Source organism: Mobula hypostoma, chromosome 8 (genome assembly GCF_963921235.1).
Source record: "Mobula hypostoma chromosome 8, sMobHyp1.1, whole genome shotgun sequence".
NCBI lineage: Eukaryota > Metazoa > Chordata > Chondrichthyes > Myliobatiformes > Myliobatidae > Mobula > Mobula hypostoma.
The window spans coordinates 112,935,557-112,959,542 of NC_086104.1; the positions used below are offsets into that span (position 1 = coordinate 112,935,557).

Here is a 23,986-nt window from a genome sequence, read left to right on the forward strand (position 1 = left end):
TCATGGTACATATTGGTACCAACAGCAGAGGTAGGAAAAAGGAGGAGGTCCTGAAAACAGGCTACAAGGAGTTAGGAAAGAAGCTGAGAAGCAGGACCACAAAGGTAGTAATCTCGGATTACTGCCTGTGCCAAGTGACAGTAAGTATAGAAATAAGAGTAAGGAGAAGGATAAATGCATGGCTGAGGGATTCAGATTTCTGGATCATTGGGACCTCTTTTTGGGGGAGGTATGACCTGTACAGAAAGGACAGATTGCACTTGAATCCGAGGGAGGCCAATATCTTGGCCCAAGGCTAATGGGGAAGAGTTTAAACTAGAATCACTGGGGGGTGGAAACTGAACTGAAGAGACAGAGGAAGGGGCGGTTGGCTCACAAATAAAGAAAGCTTGTAGGCAGTGTGAGAGGGAGGATAGGCAGGTGATAGACAAGGGATGCGCTCAGATTGATGGTTTGAGATGTGTCTATTTTAATGCAAGAAGCATCATGAACAAAGTGGATGAGCTTAGAGCGTGGATCAGTACTTGAAGCTATGATATTGTGGCTATTACAGAGACTTGGATGGTTCAAGGGCAGGAATGGTTACTTAGAGTGCCAGGCTTTAAATGTTTCAGAAAGGACAGGGAGGGAGGCAAAAGTGGTAGGGGCATGTCACTGCTGCCCAGAGATAGTGTCACGGCTGCAGAAAAGGAGAAAGTCATGGAGGGATTGCCTACTGAGTCTCTGTGGGTAGAAGTTAGGAACAGGAAGAGGTCAATAACTTCACTGGGTATTTTGTAATAGACCACCCAATAGTAACAGGGACAGTAACAGGAGCAGATAGGGAGATAGATTCTGGAAAGGTGTAATAATAATAGGGTCGTTGTGGTGGGAGATTTTGATCTCCCAAATATTGACTGGGATCTTCCTAGAGTAAGGGGTTTAGATGGGATGGAGTTTGTTAGGTGTGTTCAGGAAGGTTTCTTGACACAATATGTAGATAAGCCGACAAGAGGAGAGGCTGTACTCGATCTGGTATTGGGAAATTAACCTGGTCAGGTGACAGGTCTCTCAGTGGAAGAGCATTTTGGAGATAGTGATCATAATTCTATCTCCTTTACCATAGCATTGGAGAGGGATTGGAATAGACAAGTTAGGAAAGTGTTTAATTGGATTAAGGGGAAATATGAAGCTATCAGGCAGGAACTTAGAAATTGGGAGCAGCTGTTCTCAGGGAAATGTATGGCAGAAATGTGGCAAATGTCCAGGGGATATTTGCATAACATTCTGCATAGGTACATTCCAATAAGACAGGGAAAGGATGGGAGGGTACAGGAACCGTGGTGTAAAATGGCTGTTGAAAGTCTAGTCAAGAAGAAAATAAAAGCTTACGAAAGGTTCAAGAAACTAGGTAATGACAGAGATCTAGAAAATTATAAGGCTATCAGGAAGGAACTTCAGAATGAAATTAGGAGAGCCAGAAGGGGCCATGAGAAGGCCTTGGTGAGCAGGATTAAGGAAAACCCCAAGGCACTTACAAGTATATGAAGAGCAAGAGGATAAGACTTCAGAAAATAGGACCAATCAAGTATGACAGTGGAAAGGCGTGTATAGAACCAGAGAAGATAGTGGAGATACTTAGTGAATACACTTAGTGAATACTTCACTTCAGTATTCACTACAGAAAAGGACCTTGGTGATTGTAGGGATGACTTGCAGTGGACTGAAAAGCTTGAGACATATAGACATTAAGAAAGAGGATGTACTGGAGCTTTTGTAAACCATCAAGTTGGGTAAGTCACCGCGATCGCAAGAGATATACCCCAGGTTACTGTGGGAGGCGAGGGAGGAGATTGCTGAGCCTCTGGTAATGATCTTTGTGTCATCAATGGGGAGGGGAGAGGTTCCGCAGGATTGGAGGTTTGCACATGTTGTTCCCTTATTCAAGAAAGGGAGTAGAGATAGCCCAGGAAATTATAGGCCAGTGAGTCTTATTTCAGTGGTTGGTAAATTGATGGAGAAGATCCTGAGAGGCAGGACTTATGAACATTTGGAGAGGCATAGTTTGATCAGGAATAGTCAGCATGGCTTTGTCAAAGGCAGGTTGTGCCTTATGAGCCTGATTGAGTTTTTTGAGGATGTAACTAAACACATTGATGAAGGTAGAGCCGTAGATGTAGTGTATATGGATTTTAGCAAGGCATTTGATAAGGTACCCCATGCCAGGCTTATTAAGAAAGTAAGGAGGCATGGGATCCAAGGGGACCTAGTTTTGTGGATCCAGAATTGGCTTGCCCACAGAAGGCAAAGAGTGTTCTTATTCTGCATGGTCGTCAGTGACCAGTGGTGTGCCTCAGGGATCTGTTCTAGGACCCCTTTTCTTCGTGATTTCCATAAATGACCTGGATAAGGAAGTAGAGGGATGGGTTAGTAAATTTGCTGATGACGCAAAGATTGGGGGTGTTGTGGATAGTATGGAGGGCTGTCAGAGGTTACAGCGGGACATCGATAGGATGCAAAACTGGGCTGAGAAGTGGCAGATGGAGTTCAACCCAGGTAAGTGTGAGGTTGTTCATTTTGGTAGGACAAATATGATGGCAGAATATAGTATTAATGGTAAGACTCTTGGCAGTGTGGAGGATCAGAGGAATCTTGGGGTCCGAGTCCATAGGACACTCAAAGCTGCTGCGTAGTTTGACTCTGTGGTTAAGAAGGTATACGGTGTATTGGCCTTCATCAACCATGGGACTGAGTTTAAGAGCCAAGAGGTAATGTTACAGCTTTATAGGACCCTCACTACACCTCACCTCACTACAGGAAGGATGTGGAAACGAGTGAAAGGGTGCAGAGGAAATTTACAAGGATATTGCCTTGATTGGGGAGCATGTCCTATGAGAATAGGTTGAGTGAACTTGGCCTTTTCTCCTTGAAGCGATGGAGAATGAGAGGTGACCTGATAGAGGTGTATAAGATGATGAGAGGCATTGATTGTTTGGATAGTCTGAGGCTTTTTCCCAGGGCTGAAATGGCTAACACGAGAGGGTACAGTATTAAGGTGTTTGGAAGTAGGTACAGAGAAGATGTCAGGGGTAAGTTTTTTTTTCCCTCCACAGAGGGTGGTGAGTGAGTGGAATGGTCTGCTGGTGTCTGTGGTGGAGGTGGATACGATAGTGTCTTTTAAGAGACTCCTGGACAGGCGCATGGAACTTATTAAAATAAAGGGTATGGGTAACCCTAGATAATTTCTAAAGTAAGTACATGTTCAGCACAGCATCGTGGGCCAAAAGGCCTGTATTGTGCTGTAGGTTTTCTATGTTTCTAATCCCTCCTCTATCTTCTCCATTATAGTAAACTAATTTTTTTTTACTATTATCTTGTTCCAATGAAGGATTTCTCACTTAAACATCAACTCTATTGTATGTTGGTTACCATAGATGCTGTCTGACCTGCTGACTGTCTGAGCATTTTCTTTTTTTTTCTCTCCTCTCTACTACCCAATTTGATTCTGCAATTTTTATAATTTTCACCTAATAAAATTCTACCATTTTCCTGATTAATTCCTCAGTAAAAAAAAAAATCATTCTATTTATCATCACAGTACGGTAGCATAGTGGTTTGCACAATGCTTTACAGTACAAGTGATCAGGGTTCATTTCCCACAGCTGCCTGTAAGGAATTTGTATGTTCTCCCCGTGACTGGACTGTGGGAGGAAACTGGAGCAACTGAAGGAAACCCACACAAAGACATACCAGTTGGTGGATGAATGGATAATTGTAAATTGCCCCATGATTAGGCTAGGGCTAAATTGGGGGTTTGCTTGGTGATGTGCCTGGAAGGATCTGAAGGGCCTTTTCCACACTGAATCTCATTCAATCAATCAATCAATCTTTAGAATAGGGGTTCCCAACCTTTTTTATGCCATGGACCAATACCATTAAGCAAGGGGTCCATGGACCCCGGGTTGGGAACCCCTGCTTTAGAAGGTGGTGATGAGCTTAACCTCCTGAACAATTGCAGACCTTCTGAAAAAGTTAACACCCCAATGTTGTTGGCATATTTCAAGGAATTAGGCGCTTGGATGATGAAGGAGTAGTGATATGTATCCTAGTCAGGATAGTGTGCAACTTTAGCGGAACCTACTGGAGTAAGTGTGCCTGTGTATCTGCTGTCCTTATTCTTCTAGGCGAGAGGGATGGGAGGAACACATGGGTTATCTGGAGAAGCCGAGGCAAATATCTACAACATATTTTGGAAATGGTACTCATTGCAACCACTGGGCACCAATGATGAAGGAAATCAATGTTTAAGTGGTGGATGGGATCCCATTCATATTAGTTGCTTTATTCTGGATGATGTCAAGCTTCTTGAGTATTATTTCAGCTGTGCTCAACTGGGCAAATAGAGAGTGTTCCCTCATACATCAAATCGTATCTTGTATATATCTGGGATGCTAGGAAATGAGTCACTTGGCTCTAGACTTCTTGACATCCTTGAGCAGAATTCCAGAGGTGGATTGAGAGCCACTGGCCTTGAACTCATGGCAGCATTTGACCTGATGGGACTCAATCTCTACTAGCGATATAATGAATTAAGAAGAGGTTACCTGAAATTAAGCATTCAGCTTTGAGGGGAGACTGAATGAGCCAGGTTACTTTTTGTTAGAGCAGAGCAGAGCAGTCTGAGGAAGGACCTGTCTGAAGCCCTCCACCATAAAAATACTGGGGCTTACCACTGAACAAAGACTCAACTGGACCAACCACATAATTACTATGGGTACAAAAATAGGTCACAGGTTATGTACCCAGAGATGAGTGGTTCATTTCTATACTTGCCTGCTCACCATTTGAATGTCACAAATCCAGAGCACAATGGAATCTCTCTCATTAGATGGATGGGTTCAGCTCCTACAACACTCAAGAAGCTCATCAACTTTCAGAAGAAACCAGCTTGTTTAACCATATACACTATATTATATATTCATTCCCTCCACCACCGACGCACGGTTACAGCATTGTGTAACTTCAAAATGTACAAAAGTCACTGCTATTACTTACTCTGGGTATATCACATCCAGATCTGTAATCTGTATCAAGAATATGAGTGGCAGGTGCTTAAGAACACCATTAATTACAAGTTCTTCTCCAAACTGCATACAATCCTGACTCAGAAATATCAGTCCTTTATGACCACTAGGTCTATTTCCTGGAATTCTTTACTAGTCAACACCACAGTTGTAACCTCACCAGGACTGCGTGATTCAAGAAGACAGTTTGCCACCAACTTCTCAAAGGCAAGATCCTGAAAATTACTTACAAATATTCCCTTCTTGCCTTAGATGAAGTGTGAAACAAAATCCACTTTCATGGTCAGATCTCTTTCCTCAACAGAGGTTTCTGGCTCAAATTATCCACATGATTCTCAAGTAGATTTTCACCCTTCACATTTTGGATCCACCCTCAAAGGTAGGTCTGTTTACACATTCCAGTAACTTTCTAATCACTTCTCTCCTTTCATCCTGTGATTCATAGTTAATAAGTGTTAGTACAAGCTGTTGAGCTGCTGCTGTGGTATGCCTACTCATTCTTTCTCAAAGCTGTCCCAGTCTGCAATTCCACTTATCCATTTGGACATCTGTCTCATCTTTCAGACATTAAATATAACAAATTCCAATGACTCTGATTTAGGTGCACCTCCAGATCCTTGCCCATTTTCATTTTTCTCTACATCTCTCTCTTGATGCCACTCCTTGATCTTTGTTCATTAATTCTGAACAAGGCCTGCAATATCAATTGTAAAACATCAGCTCTGCTTCTTTCTGTACTATTGCTGTTTGACCTGCTGAGTGTTTCTACCATTCTCTATTATTCTTTTCTTCTCTGGCCAGATGGTTACTCACATACAAAGGGAGGGAAAAAAACAGAAAAGGGCTATTACCAGAAAACAAAACATTGGCATTTTCTTTCCTCCCTAGTTTTGTGCCCCTTATTTCACCTTTTCTCTCTCTCCCCACCTCCTGTGATCAGAACCAATGTTCTCAGTTGCTCTTCCTTCTTACCCTGCTGCCTCACCTCCTTTTATTTTGGAAAGGTGCAAAAATAACAGGGTTGTGATCATGGGCGACTTTAACTTCCCTAATACTGATTGGCACCTGATTAGTTCCAAGGGTTTGGACAGGGCAGAGTTTGCTAAGTGTGCCCAGGACGGATTCCTGTCACAGTATGTTGACAGGCCGACTAGGGAGAATGCCACACTAGATCGAGTATTAGGTAACAAACCGGGTCAGGTCACAGATCTCTCAGTGGATGAGCATCTGGGGGACAGTGACCACCACTCCCTGGCCTTCAGCATTATTATGGAAAAGGACAGAATCAGAGAGGACAGGAAAATTTTTAATTGGGGAAAGGGCAAATTATGAGGCTATAAGGCTAGAACTTGCGGGTGTGAATTGGGATGATGTTTTTACAGGGAAATGTACTATGGACATGTGGTCGATGTTTACAGATCTCTTGCAGGATGTTAGGGATAAATTTGTCCCAGTGAGGAAGATAAAGAATGGTAGGGTAAAGGAACCATGGGTGACAAGTGAGGTGGAAAATCTAGTCAGGTGGAAGGCGGCAGCATACATGAGATTTAGAAAGCAAGGATCAGATGGGTCTATTGAGGAATATAGGGAAGTAAGAAAGGAGCTTAAGAAGGGGCTGAGAAGAGCAAGAAGGGGGCATGAGAAGGCCTTGGCGAGTACGGTAAAGGAAAACCCCAAGGCATTCTTCTATTATGTGAAGAACAAAAGGATGACAGGAGTGAAGGTAGGACCGATAAGAGATAAAGGTGGGAAGATATACCTGGAGGCTGTGGAAGTGAGCGAGGTCCTCAATAAATACTTCTCTTCGGTATTTACCAATGAGAGGGAACTTGATGACGGTGAGGACAATATGAGTGAGGTTGATGTTCTGGAGCACGTTGATATTAAGGGAGAGGAGGTGTTGGAGTTATTAAAATACATTAGGATGGTTAAGTCTCTGGGGCCAGACGGAATATTCCCCAGGCCGCTCCATGAGGCGAGGGAAGAGATTGCTGAGCCTCTGGCGAGGATCTTTATGTCCTCGTTGTCTACGAGAATCGTACTGGAGGACTGGAGGAAGGCAAATGTTGTCCCCTTGTTCAAAAAAGGTAGTAGGGATAGTTCGGGTAATTATAGACCAGTGAGCCTTACGTCTGTAGTGGAAAAGCTGTTGGAAAAGATTCTTAGAGATAGGATCTATAGGCATTTAGAGAATCATGGTCTGATCAGGGACAGTAAGCATGGCTTTCTAATGGGCAGATTGTGTCTAACAAGCCTGATAAGAGTTCTTTGAGGAGGTGACCAGGCATATAGATGAGGATAGTGCAGTGGATGTGATCTATATGGATTTTAGTAAGGCATTTGACAAGGTTCCACACAGTAGGCTTATTCAGAAAGTCAGAAGGCATGGGATCCAGGTAAGTTTGGCCAAGTGGATTCAGAGTTGGCTTGCCTGCAGAAGGCAGAGGGTCATGGTGGAGGGAGTACATTTGGATTGGAGAGTTGTGACTAGTGGTGTCCCACAAGGATCAGTTGTGGGACCTCTACTTTTCATGATTTTAATTAATGACCTGGATGTGGGGGTAGAAAGATGGGTTGACAAGTTTGCATACGACACAAAGGTTGGTGATGTTGTAGATAGTGTAGAGGATTGTCGAAGATTGCAGAGATACATTGAAAGGTTGCAGAAGTGGGCTGAGAAGTGGCAGATGGAGTTCAACCCGGAGAAGTGTGAGGTGGTTCACTTTGGAAGGACATACTCCAAGGCAGAGTACAAAGTAAATGGCAGGATACATGATAGTGTGGAGGAGCAGAGGGATCTGGGGGTACATGTCCACAGATCCTTGAAAGTTGCCTCACGGGTAGATAGGGTAGTTAAGAAAGCTTATGGGGCATTAGCTTTCATAAGTCAAGGGACAGTGCTTAAGAGTCGCAAGGTAATAATGCAGCTCTATAAAAGTCTGGTTAGGCCACACTTGGAGTATTGTGTCCAGTTCTGGTCGCCTCACTATAGGAAGGATGTGGAAGCATTGGAAAGGGTACAGAGGAGATTTACCAGGATGCTGCCTGGTCTAGAGAGTATGCATTATGATCAGAGATTAAGGGAGCTAGGGCTTTACTCTTTGGAGAGAAGAAGGATGACAGGAGACATGATAGAACTATACAAGATATTAAGAGGAGTGGATAGCCAGTACCTCTTCCCCAGGGCACCACTGCTCAACACAAGGGGACATGGCTTTAAGCTAAGGGATGGGAAGTTCAAGTCGGATATTAGAGGAAGGTTTTTTAGCCAGAGAGTGGTTGGTGCATGGAATACACTGCCCGAATCAGTGGTGGAGGCAGATACACAAGTGAAATTTAAGAGACTACTGGATTGGTATATGGAGGAATTTAAGGTGGGGGGTTCTATGGGAGGCAGGGTTTGAGGGTCGGCACAACAATGTGGGCCAATGGGCCTGTACTGTGCTATACTATTCTATGTTCTATGTTTATTTCCCAATGTTTCCTTTCAGCCCATCTTCACCTCTTTCCTAACCCATTTCCTCCTCCCTTTTTCTGCCTCCCATCAATTTCTTTCCAAGTTCAACATAGTTCCTCTCCTGAACCCCAACTTCCCAAGAGCATTCCAACATATTTGAAATGAATTGAATATTTGAGGTTGGTTTGTCCTGTGCAAAACCAATAGAAAACAACTGGTGCACATAATAAATGATTGTGAAATATTATTTGAAATTTAAACAATAATCCACTTAATGCCCATAAATTAGATAACTAATACGAAGTTCACCTTTGTTATCCCCTTCCTGATAACTTTAGCAACTATAAATGCACAGAAAGCAGTATTTACCTCTGGACCCCAGGCATCGCTTATGTGTTTATAACTACCAGAACGGCTTAACATAGATTCCCAAGTTTGTGCTTCACGTAGGCAACCAACCTAAAGAAAATTCAAAAAACATTTAAGTTTCTGAAAGGTCCTCACAGGTACCACTTGCCTTGTTTCCATTATCAAAAGTGGCTAACATAGAACATCAAATATCAGAGAAAATTGGCAGAGCAGACTTCATGGGCCGAAATAACCATATAACAATTACAGCACGGAAACAGGCCATCTCGGCCCTTCTAGTCTGTGCGGAACTCTTACTCTCACAGAGTCCCACTGACCTGCACTCAGGCCATAACCCTCCATTCCTTTCCTGCCCATATATCTCTCCAATTTAACTTTAAGCGACAACATCCAACCTGCCTCAACCACTTCTGCTGGAAGCTCGTTGCACACAGCTACTATTCTCTGAATAAAGAAGTTCCCCCTCATGCTACCCCTAAACTTTTGCCCTTCTAACTCTCAACTCGTGTCCTCTTGTTTGAATCTCCCCCACTCTCAAAAGAAAAAGCCTATCCACGTCAACTCTATCTATCTCCCTCATAATTTTAATCACCTCTATCAAGTCCCCCCTTAACCTTCTACGTTCCAGAGAATAAAGACCCAACTTATTCAACCTTTCTCTGTAACTTAGGAGATGAAACCCAGGCAACATTTTAGTAAACCTCCTCTGTACTCTCTCAATCTTATTGATATCTTTCCTATAATTCGGTGGCCAGAACTGTACACGATACTCCAAATTTGGCCTTACCAATGCCTTATACAATTTCAACATTACATCCCAACTCCTATACTCAATGCTCTGATTGATAAAGGCCAGCATACCAAAAGCTTTCTTCACCGCCCTATCCACATGAGATTCCACCTTCAGGGAACTATGCACCATTATTCCCTCTATTCTAGAGCATTTTTCAATGCCCTACCATTTACCATGTATGTCCTATTTTGATTAGTCCTACCATAATGTAGCACCTCACACTTTTCAGCATTAAACTCCATCTGCCATCTTTCAGCCCACTCTTCTAACTGGCCTAAATCTCACTGCAAGCTTTGAAAACCTACTTGATTATCCACACCACCACCTATCTTAGTATCACCTGCATACTTTCTCATCCAATTTACCACCCCATCATCCAGATCATTAATATATATGACAAACAACATTGGACCCAGTACAGATCCCTGAGGCACACCGCTACACACCGTCACACACCGTCCTCCAATCTGACAGTTATCCACCACTACTCTCTGGCTTCTCCCATCAAGCCACTGCTGAATCCATTTTACTGCTTCAATATTAATGCCTAACGATTGAACCTTCCTAACTAACCTTCCGTGTGGAACCTTGTCAAAGGCCTTACTGAAGTCCATATAGACAACATCCACCGCTTTACCCTCATCAACTTTCCTAGTAACCTCCTCAAAAAATTCAATAAGATTTGTCAAACATGACCTTCCACGCACAAATCCATGTTGACTGGTCCTAATCAGACCCTGCCTATCCAGATAATTATATATACCATCTCTAAGAATACTTTCCATCAATTTATCCACCACTGACATCAAACTCACAGGCCGATAATTGCTAGGTTTACTCTTAGAACCCTTTTTAAACAATGGAACCACATGAGCAATACTCCAATCCTCCTGCACCATCCCTGTTTCTAATGACATTTGAAATATTTCTGTCAGAGCCCCTGCTATTTCCACACTAACTTCCCTCAAGGTCCTAGGGAATATCTTGTCCGGACCCAGAGACTTATCCACTTTTATGTTCCTTAAAAGCGCCAGTACTTCCTCTTCTTTAATCGTCATACTTTCCATAACTACCCTTCTTGTATCCTTTACCTTACACAATTCAATATTCTCCTTAGTGAATACCAAAGAAATAGTTCAAAATCTCCCTCATCTCTTTTACCTTCGCACATAGCCGTTTTATCCCTCACTATCCTTTTGCTATTAATGTAACTGTAGAAACCCTTTGGATTTATATTCACCTTACTTGCCAAAGCAGCCTCGTATCTTCTTTTAGCTTTTCTAATTTCTTTCTTAAGATTCTTTTTACATTCTTTATATTCCTCGAGCACCTCATTAACTCCAACCTGCCTATATTTATTGTAGATCCCTCGCTTTTTCCGAACCAAGTTTCCAATATCTCTTGAAAACCATGGCTCTCTCAAACTTTTAACCTTTCTTTTCAACCTAACAGGAACATAAAGATCCTGTACCCTCAAAATTTCACCTTTAAATGACCTCCATCTCTCTATTACATCCTTCTCATAAAACAAATTGTCTCAATCCACTCCTTCTAAATCCTTTCACATCTCCTCAAAGTTAGACTTTCTCCAATCAAAAATCTCAATCCTGGGTCCAGTCCTATCCTTCTCCATAATTATATTGAAACTAATGGTATTGTGATCACTGGACCCGAACTGCTCCCCAACACATACCTCCGTCACCTGCCCTATCTCATTCCCTATCAGAAGATCCAACACTGCCCCTTCTCTAGTTAGTTCCCCTATGTATTGCTGCAAAAACCTATCTTGCACACATTTGACAAACTCCAAACCATCCTTCCCAGTCTATGTGTGGAAAATTAAAATCTCCCACAATCACAACCTTGTGCTTACTACAAATATCTGCGATTTCCTTACAAATTTGCTCCTCCAGTTCTTGGTCCCCTTTAGGTGGTCTATAATACACCCCTATAAGTGTCACAACACCTTTCCTATTCCTCAATTCCACCCAAATAGCCTCCCTGGATGAGTCCACTGCCAGAGCACCGCTGTTATATTTTCTCTGACAAGCAGTGCAACACCTCCCCCTCTTGCCGCTCCTATTCTATCACATCTGAAGCAACAAAATCCTGGTATATTTAGTTGCCAATCACACCCCTCCTGCAACCACGTTTCACTAATAGCTACAACATCATATTTCCAGGTATCAATCCATGCTCTAAGCTCATCCACTTTTCTTATGACAGTCGAAACCTTAGAGAGGAGGGTTAGCAACCACCTCAGGAGATGGCTGGGGCTGCCAAAGAGCCTGAGCAGCATCGCACTCTATGGACACCACAACAAACTGCAACTGCCCTTCAAATCCTTGGAGGAAGAACTCAAGGTAACAAGAGCCAGAGAAGTGCTACAGTATAGGGACTCAAGTGACCCGAAGTTGGCTGGAGTAGGGATCCAAGTAAGTACTGGCAGGAAGTGGAGGGCAGCGGAAGCTGTTCAGGAGGCAGAGGCGAGGCTGTGTTACAGGAGGCTGGTGGGAGTGGTCACAAGAGGCTGAGCTGGGCTAGGATCCTTTCCAACTCCCCAAATGGACACCAGAGGGAAGGAAAGGTGTCGTCTAGTTCAGGAGGAGGTGAGAGCAGTAGTGGAAGAGACGACAGCCTGCAAGGTGGTGGGAATGAAGGGAGCTTGGACAAGATGGGAGAATGCGGTTGAGAGGAAAGTGACCTGGGCTGATCTTTGGAAAGCCGAACCACACTGCATCCAATTTCTCATCCAGGCAGTGTACGACATGCTTCCAAGCCCATCAAACCTGCACACATGGGGCAAGGCAAAGTCATCTGTGTGCCCACTGTGTTCCAAGCGAGGAACCCTGGAGCACATCCTCAGCGGCTGTGTAAGGGCACTTGGTGAGGGATGGTACAGGTGGAGGCATGATCAGGTCCTGAAGACCATGATGGGAGAATGCATCATCGCAGAAGTTGAGTGGGCAAAGTGGTCCCGGCCCTCCAAGCAGACCATTGCCTTTGTCAGAGCTGGGGAGCAGCCAATACCTGCCAAAAGAACATCTGCAGGCATTCTGACCTCTGCAAGGGACTGGCAGCTGTTGATGGACCTCGAAGGGCAGCTGAAGTTCCCCAACCATATTGCAGCCACCACCCTGCAACCAGACATTGTCCTAGTGTCTGAGACTACTAAGCTGCTGGAGCTGACAGTCCCATGGGAAGATAGCTTGGAGGAGGCCTTTGAAAGGAAGCTCTCCAAGTACGCAGGACTGGTCAGCAACTGTCAGCAGGCTGGATGGAGAGCGAGGTGTCTCCCAGTGGAGGTTGGTTGTAGGGGATTCATAGCCCGTTCCTCAGTTAGAGCCTTCAGCATTTTGGGCATCGAGGGAGAGAGGAAGAGGAGAGCCATCCGCAGTACCACCGATGCGGCAGAGAGGGCCTCATGATGGCTGTGGCTCAAAAGAGGGGAGCCGTGGAGTCATAAGTAGCTAGCCATCTGGACACAAACTGGGGTCTGATCAGCCCCCCAGCTGGGTCACCTGGAGGAGGTTGTATGATGTTGAAGGACCCGAAACACCCGATGATTCCAGGAACATCACTGAAGATGTGTCCAGAAGTATCAATAGATGTATGTACACAACAATGCTCCTAGCATTAAAATAGATGCATTTAAGAAACTCTCTACCGCTTACTCTCTGCTTATCCTTAACGGAGCAAACAACTTTGTTATCTTTTTCTTTCTTGTCCCCTACATCTTTGGTCTGGGTGCTCCTGATCTCTGTCCCCCACTTATCCTCCCTCACACACTGTCTACTAGCTTTCTCTATTTGTGAACTAACCTCCTCTTTCCTACTCTCTTTAATTTGATTCCCAGCCCTCAATCATTCTAGTTTAAAGTCCCATCAGCAGCTCTTTCAAATCTCCCCGCCAGGATATTGGTCCCTCTAGGATTCAAGTGTAACCCATCCTTTTTGTACAGGTCACACCTGCACCAAAAGAAGTCCCAATGATCCAAAAACTTGAATCCCTGCCCCCTGCTCCAATCCCTCAGCCACGCATTTATCCGCCACCTCACTGCATTCCTACTCTCACTGTCGAGTTGCACAGGCAGTAATCCCGAGATTACTACCTTTGCAGTCCTTTTTCTCAACTCCCTTCCTAACTCCCTATATTCTTCTTTCAGGACCTCTCCCCTTTTCCTACCTATGTCATTGGTACCTACGTGTACCACGACCTCTGGCTCCTCTCCCTCCCACTTCAGTATCTCTTGGACGCGATCAGAAACATCCCGGACCCTGGCACCAGGGAGGCAAACTACCATCCGGGTCTCCAGACTGCGTCCACAGGATCACCTATCTGACCCCCAACTATCGAGTCCCCTATTACTACTGCCCTCCTCTTCCTTTCCCTACCCTTCTGAGCTACAGGGCTGGACTCTGTGCTGGAGGCACGGCCACTGTTGCTTCCCCCAGGTAAGCTGTCCCCCCCAACAGTACTCAAACAGGAGTACTTATTGTCAAGGGGCACAGCCACTAGGGTACTCTCTATTACCTCTTCCCCCTCCTAACCATGACCCACTTGTCTGCCTCCTGTGACCCTGGTGTGACCACCTGCCTGTAACTCCTCTCTATCAACTCCTTACTCTCCCTGACCAGACGAAGGTCATGGAGCTGCAGCTCCAGTTCCCTAACATGGTCTCTTAGGAGCTGCATCTCGGCACACCTGGCGCAGATGTGGACATCCGGGAGGCTGGGAGACTCCAGGACCTCCCACACCCGGCACTGAGAACAACAAGCTGCTCTCACACTCATACTTCCCCTTCCTCAAATAACAACAAAAAATGAATACCAAAGCTTCCTCGCCTCGCCTGTCTCCGCCTAAGCCCATTGAGCCAAAGCCCTTAAGCCTTCACTCTGCTCCCGGCTCGCTCTGCAGCCCGCAAACGACACTGCTCGCTGTATAAGGTTCTGTTCCTTTTAAATCTTCCGTACTTCACTGCCCAACGTTACACACCTGCGCAGTCCCGCCTCTCTGAATACCGATGAAAAAAACCAAAAAATTCAAAATGGCCTCCACCGCACTCCCGCTCCGATTCTCAGACTTCCTTCTCCGAATTAAACCCGAATCAGGATTTCTGTCCTTTTAAATCTTCCGCGCTTCACTGCCCGACGTTACATGCCTGCACTGTCCCGCCTCTCTGAACACCAATGGAAAAAAAACAGAAAAATTCAACCGAAATGGCCTAATTCTGCTCCTACTGTATGTTTTATGGTCTAAAATGAGTAATGTTTAAATTGATATATTTATACTATGGAGCTAGATGATATCTTCTATATCTTGTCTGGTAAAAATTTGAATTCTCTGATCTGCTTCTGCATTAAAGCAAATCTTCAACGGCACTGCTCACTGCAACTCAGAGTAATTCAACCAGGGAATTGGCTCCCTTCATGCTTTTTGTACCTATATTTGAAGAATGTCTTTCTTTGATGTAGCAGAATTTTCAAATCTCCTCTATCAAATGGAACAATGCTTCCCTGACCATACCATCAGGAATAAGCACTGATTTTCTGCAACTGCTACAATGAATCCCTCAATACTAAGCTGCCATCCTTTACACATCCTGTACATCACAGCCAAGATTTTCTATTTAAACTAAGACTCTCACCTGCTCCATTGTGGCATTATAAAAAAAATCTGTCCTACTATGCTCTTCCCAGATGATGTAATTGGCATGTACAACTCCCAAGTACTTTAAACCCAAATACCTATAATGAATCAAAAAAGAACAATTGTTGTAATTCACAATTATTCATCAGTACAAGCTCATGCTGCACTTCACTAAAACAAATAATAATCAAATTCATCAGATTGAAACTACAAGCAGAGACTACAAAACCTATGTTTATATGCCACCTGTTGTTAATAAGCAAGTTAGCCACAGATTTATTGAATGGTTAAAGGAGCTAGATTGCCTATACCTGCGGTAAATGGGACCATTGTTGAAATGATGGGAGGAAGCAGATGAAAGGCTAGATTGTGAAGATAGTTCCAAGGGAGTAGCTTAAAACTGGCTGATGGCAAACAGAGAAGAGGATAAGAGGTTAGGACAATTATGTCAGGCTGTTGCTTGACTAATCTTTGGCACAGATCTGACTTTGAGATTCTTGTAAGCTGGATTTTGCTATTGGCGGGCCACCTAGTTTTCATACGTTTCTTCTTTTTAATGAGGTGTGTATAAAACATTGAGAGGCTTACGACACCAGAAAGGACTGCTAAGGTATGACCTAAGGAAGGCAAGAGTGAAAGATTCAAGATTTAAGATTGTTTAATGTCATTTCCAATACACAGTGTAAAGAATGAAATAATTGCTACTCTGGATCCAATTCAGCTCAAAAAACAAACACAATAAATATAATTATGTAAGATAGCTTATATACATAAATTGATTGTATGTCCTTTAAGTGACACTAGGCACAGGAGTGTCTGTACATAAGGAGACTAACAGGAAATTATAAAGTAGTGGTGGTGGAGGGTGTGCAGGGGTGGGTTCGTGGGTGGGAGTGTTGCAGCCTGACTGCTTGGGAAAAATAACTGCTTTTGAGTCGGTGGTCCTGGCTTGGATGCTCCTTTGACTCCTCCCTGATGGGAGTGGGACAGTCCATCAGCCAAATGGGTATGACCCTTCAGTATAATACTGGACCTGTTCTGACTTCTTTTTGTATATATGTCATGTGTTAGGCAGTTTAGACTACCCAGCATAGAGGCTTCCTGTCTGCCACAGTGAAGTTTCCGTACCATGCAGTGATGCAGATTGTTAGGATGCTCTGTACTCCACAGAAAGATATCGGTACAGATATGTATTGTCCAGCAATTCCCTGTGGAATTAGACACATAATTGGATGTATGACAGCTAGTGCAGAGTTTACAAGTCCTTATCTCTTATGTGGCCAAACCCAACAACATAAATGCCAATGATGCTTCACTCCCTGATGAGCTCAACACCTGTTATGCATGCTTTGAAAGGGAGAATACTGCTACACTTTTGTGAATTCCCACAGCATTGGTGATCCCTGTTTCAGAAGAGAATGTCAGAATATCCTCGCAGTGTCAAAATGGAATTGGAATATTTTTGTCACATGAACCGAGTTACAGTTAAAAGGTTGTCTTGCATTTTGTTCATACAAATCAATTCATTACACAGGGCATTGAGAGCAATGTGAAACAAGAAAAGAATATACAGGGTGGGTAAGGTCTTTGATTATGCTGGCTTCTTTACTGTACAGTATAGATATAGTCCATGGAGGTGGGTTGGTCTCTGTGATATGCTGAGCCCTGCAGTTTCTTGCAGTCATGGGTTAATAAAAATTCCAAATTGCTCTTGAATGTTGGCATAAGCTTATGTGTTTATCAGCTTGTCGTCAGTCGTACAGCTGCTATCAGGCAGGCTGCAGAATATTACAAAGCACCTTATTAACAGATGAAGACAAACCTTGAATTATTGTTAATTTCAGTTTTCAATAGCCTTAGTATTTAAACATCACAGAAATTTTATTTCAAGTAACAAATACTTACAGCTCTATAGTTGGCTTGAAAGGAGACTTATAATGAACTCGAATGGGACAACCATATTTCACTATGTTGTATGTATATTCCTAAAAACAAAATAAGCCTTTTCTTTTAAACAAGTGAACATACATTTATTTTTCAATCATAAACAAGAGAAAATCTGCAGATCTTGGAAATCCAAGCAACACACACAAAATGTTGAAGGAACTCAACAGGCTAGGCAGCATCTACGCAAAAGAGTATAGTCAATGTTTCGGGCCGAGACCCTTCCTCAGGACTGGAGACAAAAAGATGAGGATAGAGTTAAAAGGTGGGGGGAGGGGAGGGAGAAACACAAAGTGATAGATGAAATTGGAAGGGGGAGAGGGGGGTGAAGTAAAGAGCTGGAAAGTTGATTGGTGAAAGAGATACAGGGCTGGAGAAGGGGGAATCTAATAGAAGACAGAAGGCCATGGAAGAAAGAAAAAGGGGAAGGTGAACCAGAGAGGCGCCTTGGGCAGGCAAGGAGATAAGGTGAGAGGTCAAAGGGGATGGGAATACAGAACGAGTGGTGGGGGAGCGGCACATTACTGGAAGTTCAATAAATTGATATTCATGCCACAGGTTGGAGCTATCCAGATGGAATACAAGGTGTTGTTCCTCCAACCTGAGAATGGCCTTATCGCAACAGTAGAGGAGGCCATAGATTGATGTAACAGAATAGGAATGGGAAGTGGAATTAAAATGAGTGGCCAAAGGGAGATGCCGGTTTTTCTGGTAGATGGAGTGTAGGTGTTCGATGAAGCGGTCTCCCAATCTACGTCACATCTCACTGATATACAAGAGGCCATACTGGGAGCACCGGATACAATAGATCAGTGGTCCCCAATCATTGGGCCATGAGCATGTGCTACTAGGCCGCGCAGAAACAATATGATTTGGCAATATGAATTGATATGATCAGCTGCACCTTTCCTCATTCCCTGTCACGCACTGTTGAACTTGAACACTGCATCCCCCCCCCCACCCCAGCGGCCGGTCTGCAAGAGTATCGTGAATATTAAACCAGTCCACGGTGCACAAAAGGTTGGGGACCCCTGCAATAGATGACCCCAACAGACTCACAGGTGAAGTGTTGCATCACCTGGAAGGACAGTTTGGGGCTCTGAATGGTAGTGAGGGAGGTGGTGTAGGGGCAGGTGTAGCACTTTTGTTCCACTTGCAAGGATAAGTGCCAGGAGAGGAGATCAGTGGGGAGGGACAACTAGACAGAGCAGTCACGTAGGGAACGATCTCTACGGAAAGCAGAAAGTGGAGGGGGCGGGGGAAGATGTACTCAGTGAGATTCCGCTGGAGATGATAGATAGCGAGGTCAGCTGAGAAGATCATCGGGGTCTCTCATCCTGCCATTACAGACATTTAAACTACACACTGCACCCGTAAAGCCAACAGCATTGTGAAGGACCCCACGCACCCCTCATACAAACTCTTCTCCCTCCTGCCATCTGGCAAAAGGTACCGAAGCATTCAGGCTCTCACGACCAGACTGTGCAACAGTTTCTTCCCACAAGCCATCAAACTCCTTAATACTCAGAGTCTAGACTGACACCTACATCATTTATTATTATATTGTAATTTGTCCTCTACTGTGCCTATTGCCTTGTTTATTATTTATTGTACTGCCCTGCACGGTTTTGTGTACTTTATGTAGTCCTGTGTAGGTCTGTAGTCTAGTGTACTTTTTGTGTTGTTTTACGTAGTCTAGTGCAGCCTTGTGTTGTCTCACTTAGTGTAGTGTAGTTTTGTGTTGAAGGAGGAACACTGTTTCGTTTTTACTGTGTGCTGTACCAGCAGTTTATAAGACCATAAGACAAAGGAGCGGAAGTCGGCCAGTCGGTCCATCGAGTCTGCTCCGCCATTTTGTCATGAGATGATTCATTCTCCCATTTAGTCCCACTCCCCCGCCTTTTCACCATAACCTTTGATGCCCTGGCTACTCAGATACCTATCAATCTCTGCCTTAAATTCACCCAATGACTTGGCCTCCACTGCTGCCCGTGGCAACAGATTCACCACCCTCTGACTAAAAAAATTTCTTCGCATTTCTGTTCTGAATGGGCGCCCTTCAATCCTTAAGTCATGCCCTCTCGTACTAGACTCCCCCATCATGGGAAACAACTTTGCCACATCCACTCTGTCCATGCCTTTCAACAATCGAAATGTTTCTATGAGGTCTGCCCTCATTCTTTTAAACTCCAAGGAACACAGTCCAAGAGCGGACAAACGTTCCTCATATGTTAACCCTCTCATTCCCAGAATCATTCTAGTGAATCTTCTCTGTACCCTCTCCAACGTCAGCACATCCTTTCTTAAATAAGGAAACCAAAATGCCCACAGTACTCCAAGTGAGGTCTCACAAGCGCCTTATAGAGCCTCAACATCACATCCCTGCTCCTATACTCTATTCCTCTAGAAATGAATGCCAACATTGCATTCGCCTTCTTCACTACCGACTCAACCTGGAGGTTAACCTTAAGGGTATCCTGCATGAGGACTCCCAAGTCCCGTTGCATCTCAGAACTCTGAATTCTTTCCCCATTTAAATAATAGTCTACCCGTTTATTTCTTCTGCCAAAGTGCATAACCATACACTTTCCAACATTGTATTTCATTTGCCACTTCTTTGACATTCTTCCAATCTATCCAAGTCTCTCTGCAGACTCTCCGTTTCCTCTGCGCTACCGGCCCCTCCACCTATCTTCGTATCGTCAGCAAACTTATCCACAAAGCCATCTATTCCATAATCCAAATCGTTGATGTACAATCTAAAAAGAAGCGGCCCCAACACGGACCCCTGTGGAACACCACTGGTAACCAGCAGCCAACCAAAATAGGATCCCTTTATTCCCAAACTGTTTCCTGCCAATCAGCCAACGCTGTATTCATGAATGTAACTTTCCCGTAATTCCATGCGCTCTTACCTTATCATGTGTGGCACCTTGTCAAAGGCCTTCTGAAAATCCAAATATACAACATCCACTGCATCTCCCTTGTCTAGCCTACTGGTAATTTCCTCAAAAAATTGTAATAGGTTTGTCAGGAAGGATTTTTCTTTAAGGAATCCACGCTGAATTCTGCCTATCTTGTCACATGCCTCCAGGTACTCTGTAATCTCATCCTTGACAATCGACTCCAACAACTTCCCAACCACCGATGTCAAGCTAACAGGTCTATAATTTCCTTTTTGCTTCCTTGCCCCCTTCTTAAATAGCAGAGTGACATTTGCAATCTTCCAGTCCTCCGAAACCATGCCAGAATCTATCGACTTTTGAAAGATCATCGCTAATGCCTCTGCAATCTCCACAGCTACTTCCTTCAGAACATGAGGGTGCATTCCATCTGGTCCGGGAGATTTATCTACCTTTAGACTATTCAGCTTCCTGAGTACTTTCTCTGTCGTAATTGTGACTGCGCACACTTCTCTTTCCTGCCACCCTTGAGTGTCCGGTATACTGCTGATGCAATGTGAAGACTGATGCAAAATACTCATTCAGTTTCCCCACCATTTCCTTACCTCCCATTACAATTTCTCCAGCATCATTTTCTATCGGTCCTATATCTACTCTCACCTGTCTTTTACTCTTTATATACTTGAAAAAGCTTTTAGTATCCTCTTTGATATTATTTGCCAGCTTCCTTTCATCTTTTCCCTCTTAATGACCTTCTTTGTTTCCTTTTGTAAGGTTTTAAAAACTTCCTAATCCTCTGTCTTCCCACTAATTTTTGCTTCCTTGTATGCCCTCTCTTTTGCTTTAACTTTGACTTTGACTTCTCTTGTCAACCACGGTTGCATCCTTTTTCCATTCGAAAATTTCTTCATTTTTGGAATATACCTGTCTTGCACATTCCTCACTTCTCGCTTAAACTCCAGTCACTGCTCCTCTGCCGTCTTTCCCACCAGTGTCCCTTTCCAGTTAACTTTGGCCAGTTCCTCTCTCATGCCACTGTAGTCTCCTTTAATCCACTGAAATACCGACACATCAGATTTCGACTTCTCTTTTTCAAATTTCACAGTGAATTCAATCACGTTATGATCACTGCCTCCTAAAGGTTCCTTCATCTCAATCTCTCTAATCACCTCTGGTTCATTACACAATACCCAATCCGGTACAGCCGATCCCCTAGTGGGCTCAACAACAAGCTGTTCTATGGTTGAAATGACAATAAAAATCGACTTGACTTGAAGTACAGAGAATTATGTGCCGGATGTGGAAGCTGGTGGGGTGGTAGGACAACAGGAACCCTATCCCTGGTGAGATGGTGGGAGGATGGGGTGAGGATAGGCGTGCGCGAAATGGAAGAAATGCCTTTGAGGGCAGTGTTGATGGAGAAGGAAGGGAAGCCTTCGTTCTGGAATAAAAAGCCTCATCCTGAGAGCATGTGCGGCAGAGAGAAGGGGATGGCATTTTGTCAGCTAAGTGAAACAATCTATGTTCGAAGCCTAAACTGATGTCACTCCCCCACTTTTCCTACGCTACATCAATGGCTGAATTAGTGCTGCTTCCTGCACCCATGCCAAGCGCATCAACTTCATTGACTTTCCTTCCAACTTCCACACTGCCCTTCAATTTACCTGGTCCATTTCCAACACCTCCCTCTCCTTTCTCGACTTTTCCATCTGTGGAGACAGTTTATCCACTGATGTCTATTACAAACCTACTGACTCAGGCCACGTATCTCAGAAAGGATGTATTGTCACTGGACGGAGGCTGGGGAGGTTCACGAGGATGATTCCAGAAATGAAGGGGTTAAGATATGACGAGTGTTTGGCAGCTTTGGGACTGTACTCACTAGAATTTAGAAGAATGCACAGGGATCTAATTGAAACGTAATGAATGTTGAAAGGACTAGATAGGGTGGATGTGGAAAGGATGTTTGGAATTTGAATTAAGGAGATTACAAGTAGGATAGATAAAGGAGGTGCAGTGGATGTTGTATATTTGGACTTTCGGAAGGCCTCTGATAAGGTGCCACATAGGAGACTGCTTACCAAGTTAAGAGCCCATGGTATTACAGGAAAATTATGGTTAGAGCATTGGCTGATTGTAGGAGGCACTAAGTGAGAATAAAAAGACCCTTTTCTGGTTGGCTGCCAGTGACTAGTGGTGTTCCACAGGGGTCGTTGGGACCACTTCTTTTTATGCTGTATATCAATGATTTAGATGACGGAATAGATGGCTTTGTTGCCAAGTTTGCAGATGATATGAAGATGGTTGGAGGGGCAGGTAGTGTTGAGGAAACAGGAAAGCTGCAGAAGGACTTAGACAGATTAGGAGAATGGGCAAGAGAGTGGCAAATGAAATACAATTTTGGAAAATGCATGGTCATGCACTTTAGTAGAAGAAATAAATGTGCAGAATATTTTCCAAAAGGGGAGAAAATCCCCAAAAATCTGAGATGCAAAGGGACTTGGGAGTCCTTGTGCAGAACACCCTGAAGGTTAACTTGCAGATAGAGTCCGTGGTGAGGAAGGTCTAAAATACAAGAGCAGGGATGTGGTGTTGAGGCTTTATAAGACACTGGTGAGGCCTCACCTTATTGTGAACAGTTTTGGGCTCCTCATCTTAGAAAACATGTGCTCACATTGGAGAGAGTTCAGTGGAGGTTCACAAGGATAATTCTGGGATCAGAATCAGAATCAGACTCACAAAGGGTTATCATATGAGAAACATTTGATACTCTGGGTCTGTACTCCTTGGAATTTAGAAGGATGGGGAAAACCTCATTGAAACCTTCTGAATATTGAAAGGCCAAGACAGAGCAGATGTGGAAAGGATGTTTCCCATGGTGTGGGGGAGTCTAAGACAAGAGGGCACAGCCTCAGGATAGAAGGGCATCCATTTAAAACAGAGATGCAGCGAAATTTACTTTAGCCAGAGAGTGGTGAATTTGTGGAATTTATTACCCCAGGCAGCTGTGGAGGTCATGTCGTTGGGTGTATTAAAGGCAGAGCTTGATAGGTTCTTGATTGGACATGTCATCAAAGGTTACAGGGAGAAGGCTGGGGAGTGAGGCTGAGGAGGGGAAAAAGGATCAGCCATGATTGAATGGCAGAGCAGACTCGATGGGTCAAATGGCTTCTGCTCCTATGTCTTATGTTTCCTATGGTGAGGTATCCAGAATGGGAGGACACAGCCTCAAAATTGAGGGACAATCTTTTAGAATGGGAAAAGGAGGAAAGTTTTTAGACAGTGAGTAGTGAATCTGTGGAACACTCTGCCACAGACTGTGGTGGAGGCCAAGTCCGTGGGTATACTTAAGGCGGATGTTGATTGTTTCCTGATCAGTCAGGCCATCAATGGTGAGAAGACAGGTGTATGGAGTTGAGTGGGATCTGAGATCAGCCATGATAGAGAGGCAGAGCAGACTCGATGGGCTGAATAGCGCAATTCTGCTCCTATGTCTTATGGACTCTCACAGCTACGTGGACTATACCTCTTCTCACCCTGTTACTAGTAAAAATGCAATCCCCCTTCTCTCAATTCCTCTTTCTGCACTGCATCTACTCTCAGGCTGAGGCTTTTCATTTTCAGAATGAAGGAAATGTCCTCTTTCTTCAAAGAAAGGAGCTTTCCTTCACCCACCATCAATGCTGTCCTCAACTACATCTCTTGCATTTTGCGCATGTCTGCTCTCACCCCACCAGGGACAGGGTTCCTTTTGTCCTCACCTACCACCCCACCAGCCTCTGCTTCCAGCACATAATTCTCCGTAACC

At 44.1% G+C, this 23,986-nt stretch overlaps 1 protein-coding gene across 1 annotated transcript in view; it reads right to left on the bottom strand.

Annotated features, from left to right (window-relative positions):
- LOC134350209 (cation channel sperm-associated auxiliary subunit epsilon-like) overlaps positions 1-23,986 on the bottom strand; it is a 132,290-nt gene that overhangs the window by 28,617 nt on the left and 79,687 nt on the right. The window contains exons 11-13 of the mRNA XM_063055196.1: positions 17,237-17,316; positions 15,330-15,429; positions 8,890-8,979 (exon numbers count right to left, since the gene is read on the bottom strand). Of these exons, the coding sequence (XP_062911266.1) occupies positions 8,890-8,979; positions 15,330-15,429; positions 17,237-17,316 (270 nt within the window). The remainder of the gene's footprint in view (positions 1-8,889; positions 8,980-15,329; positions 15,430-17,236; positions 17,317-23,986) is intronic.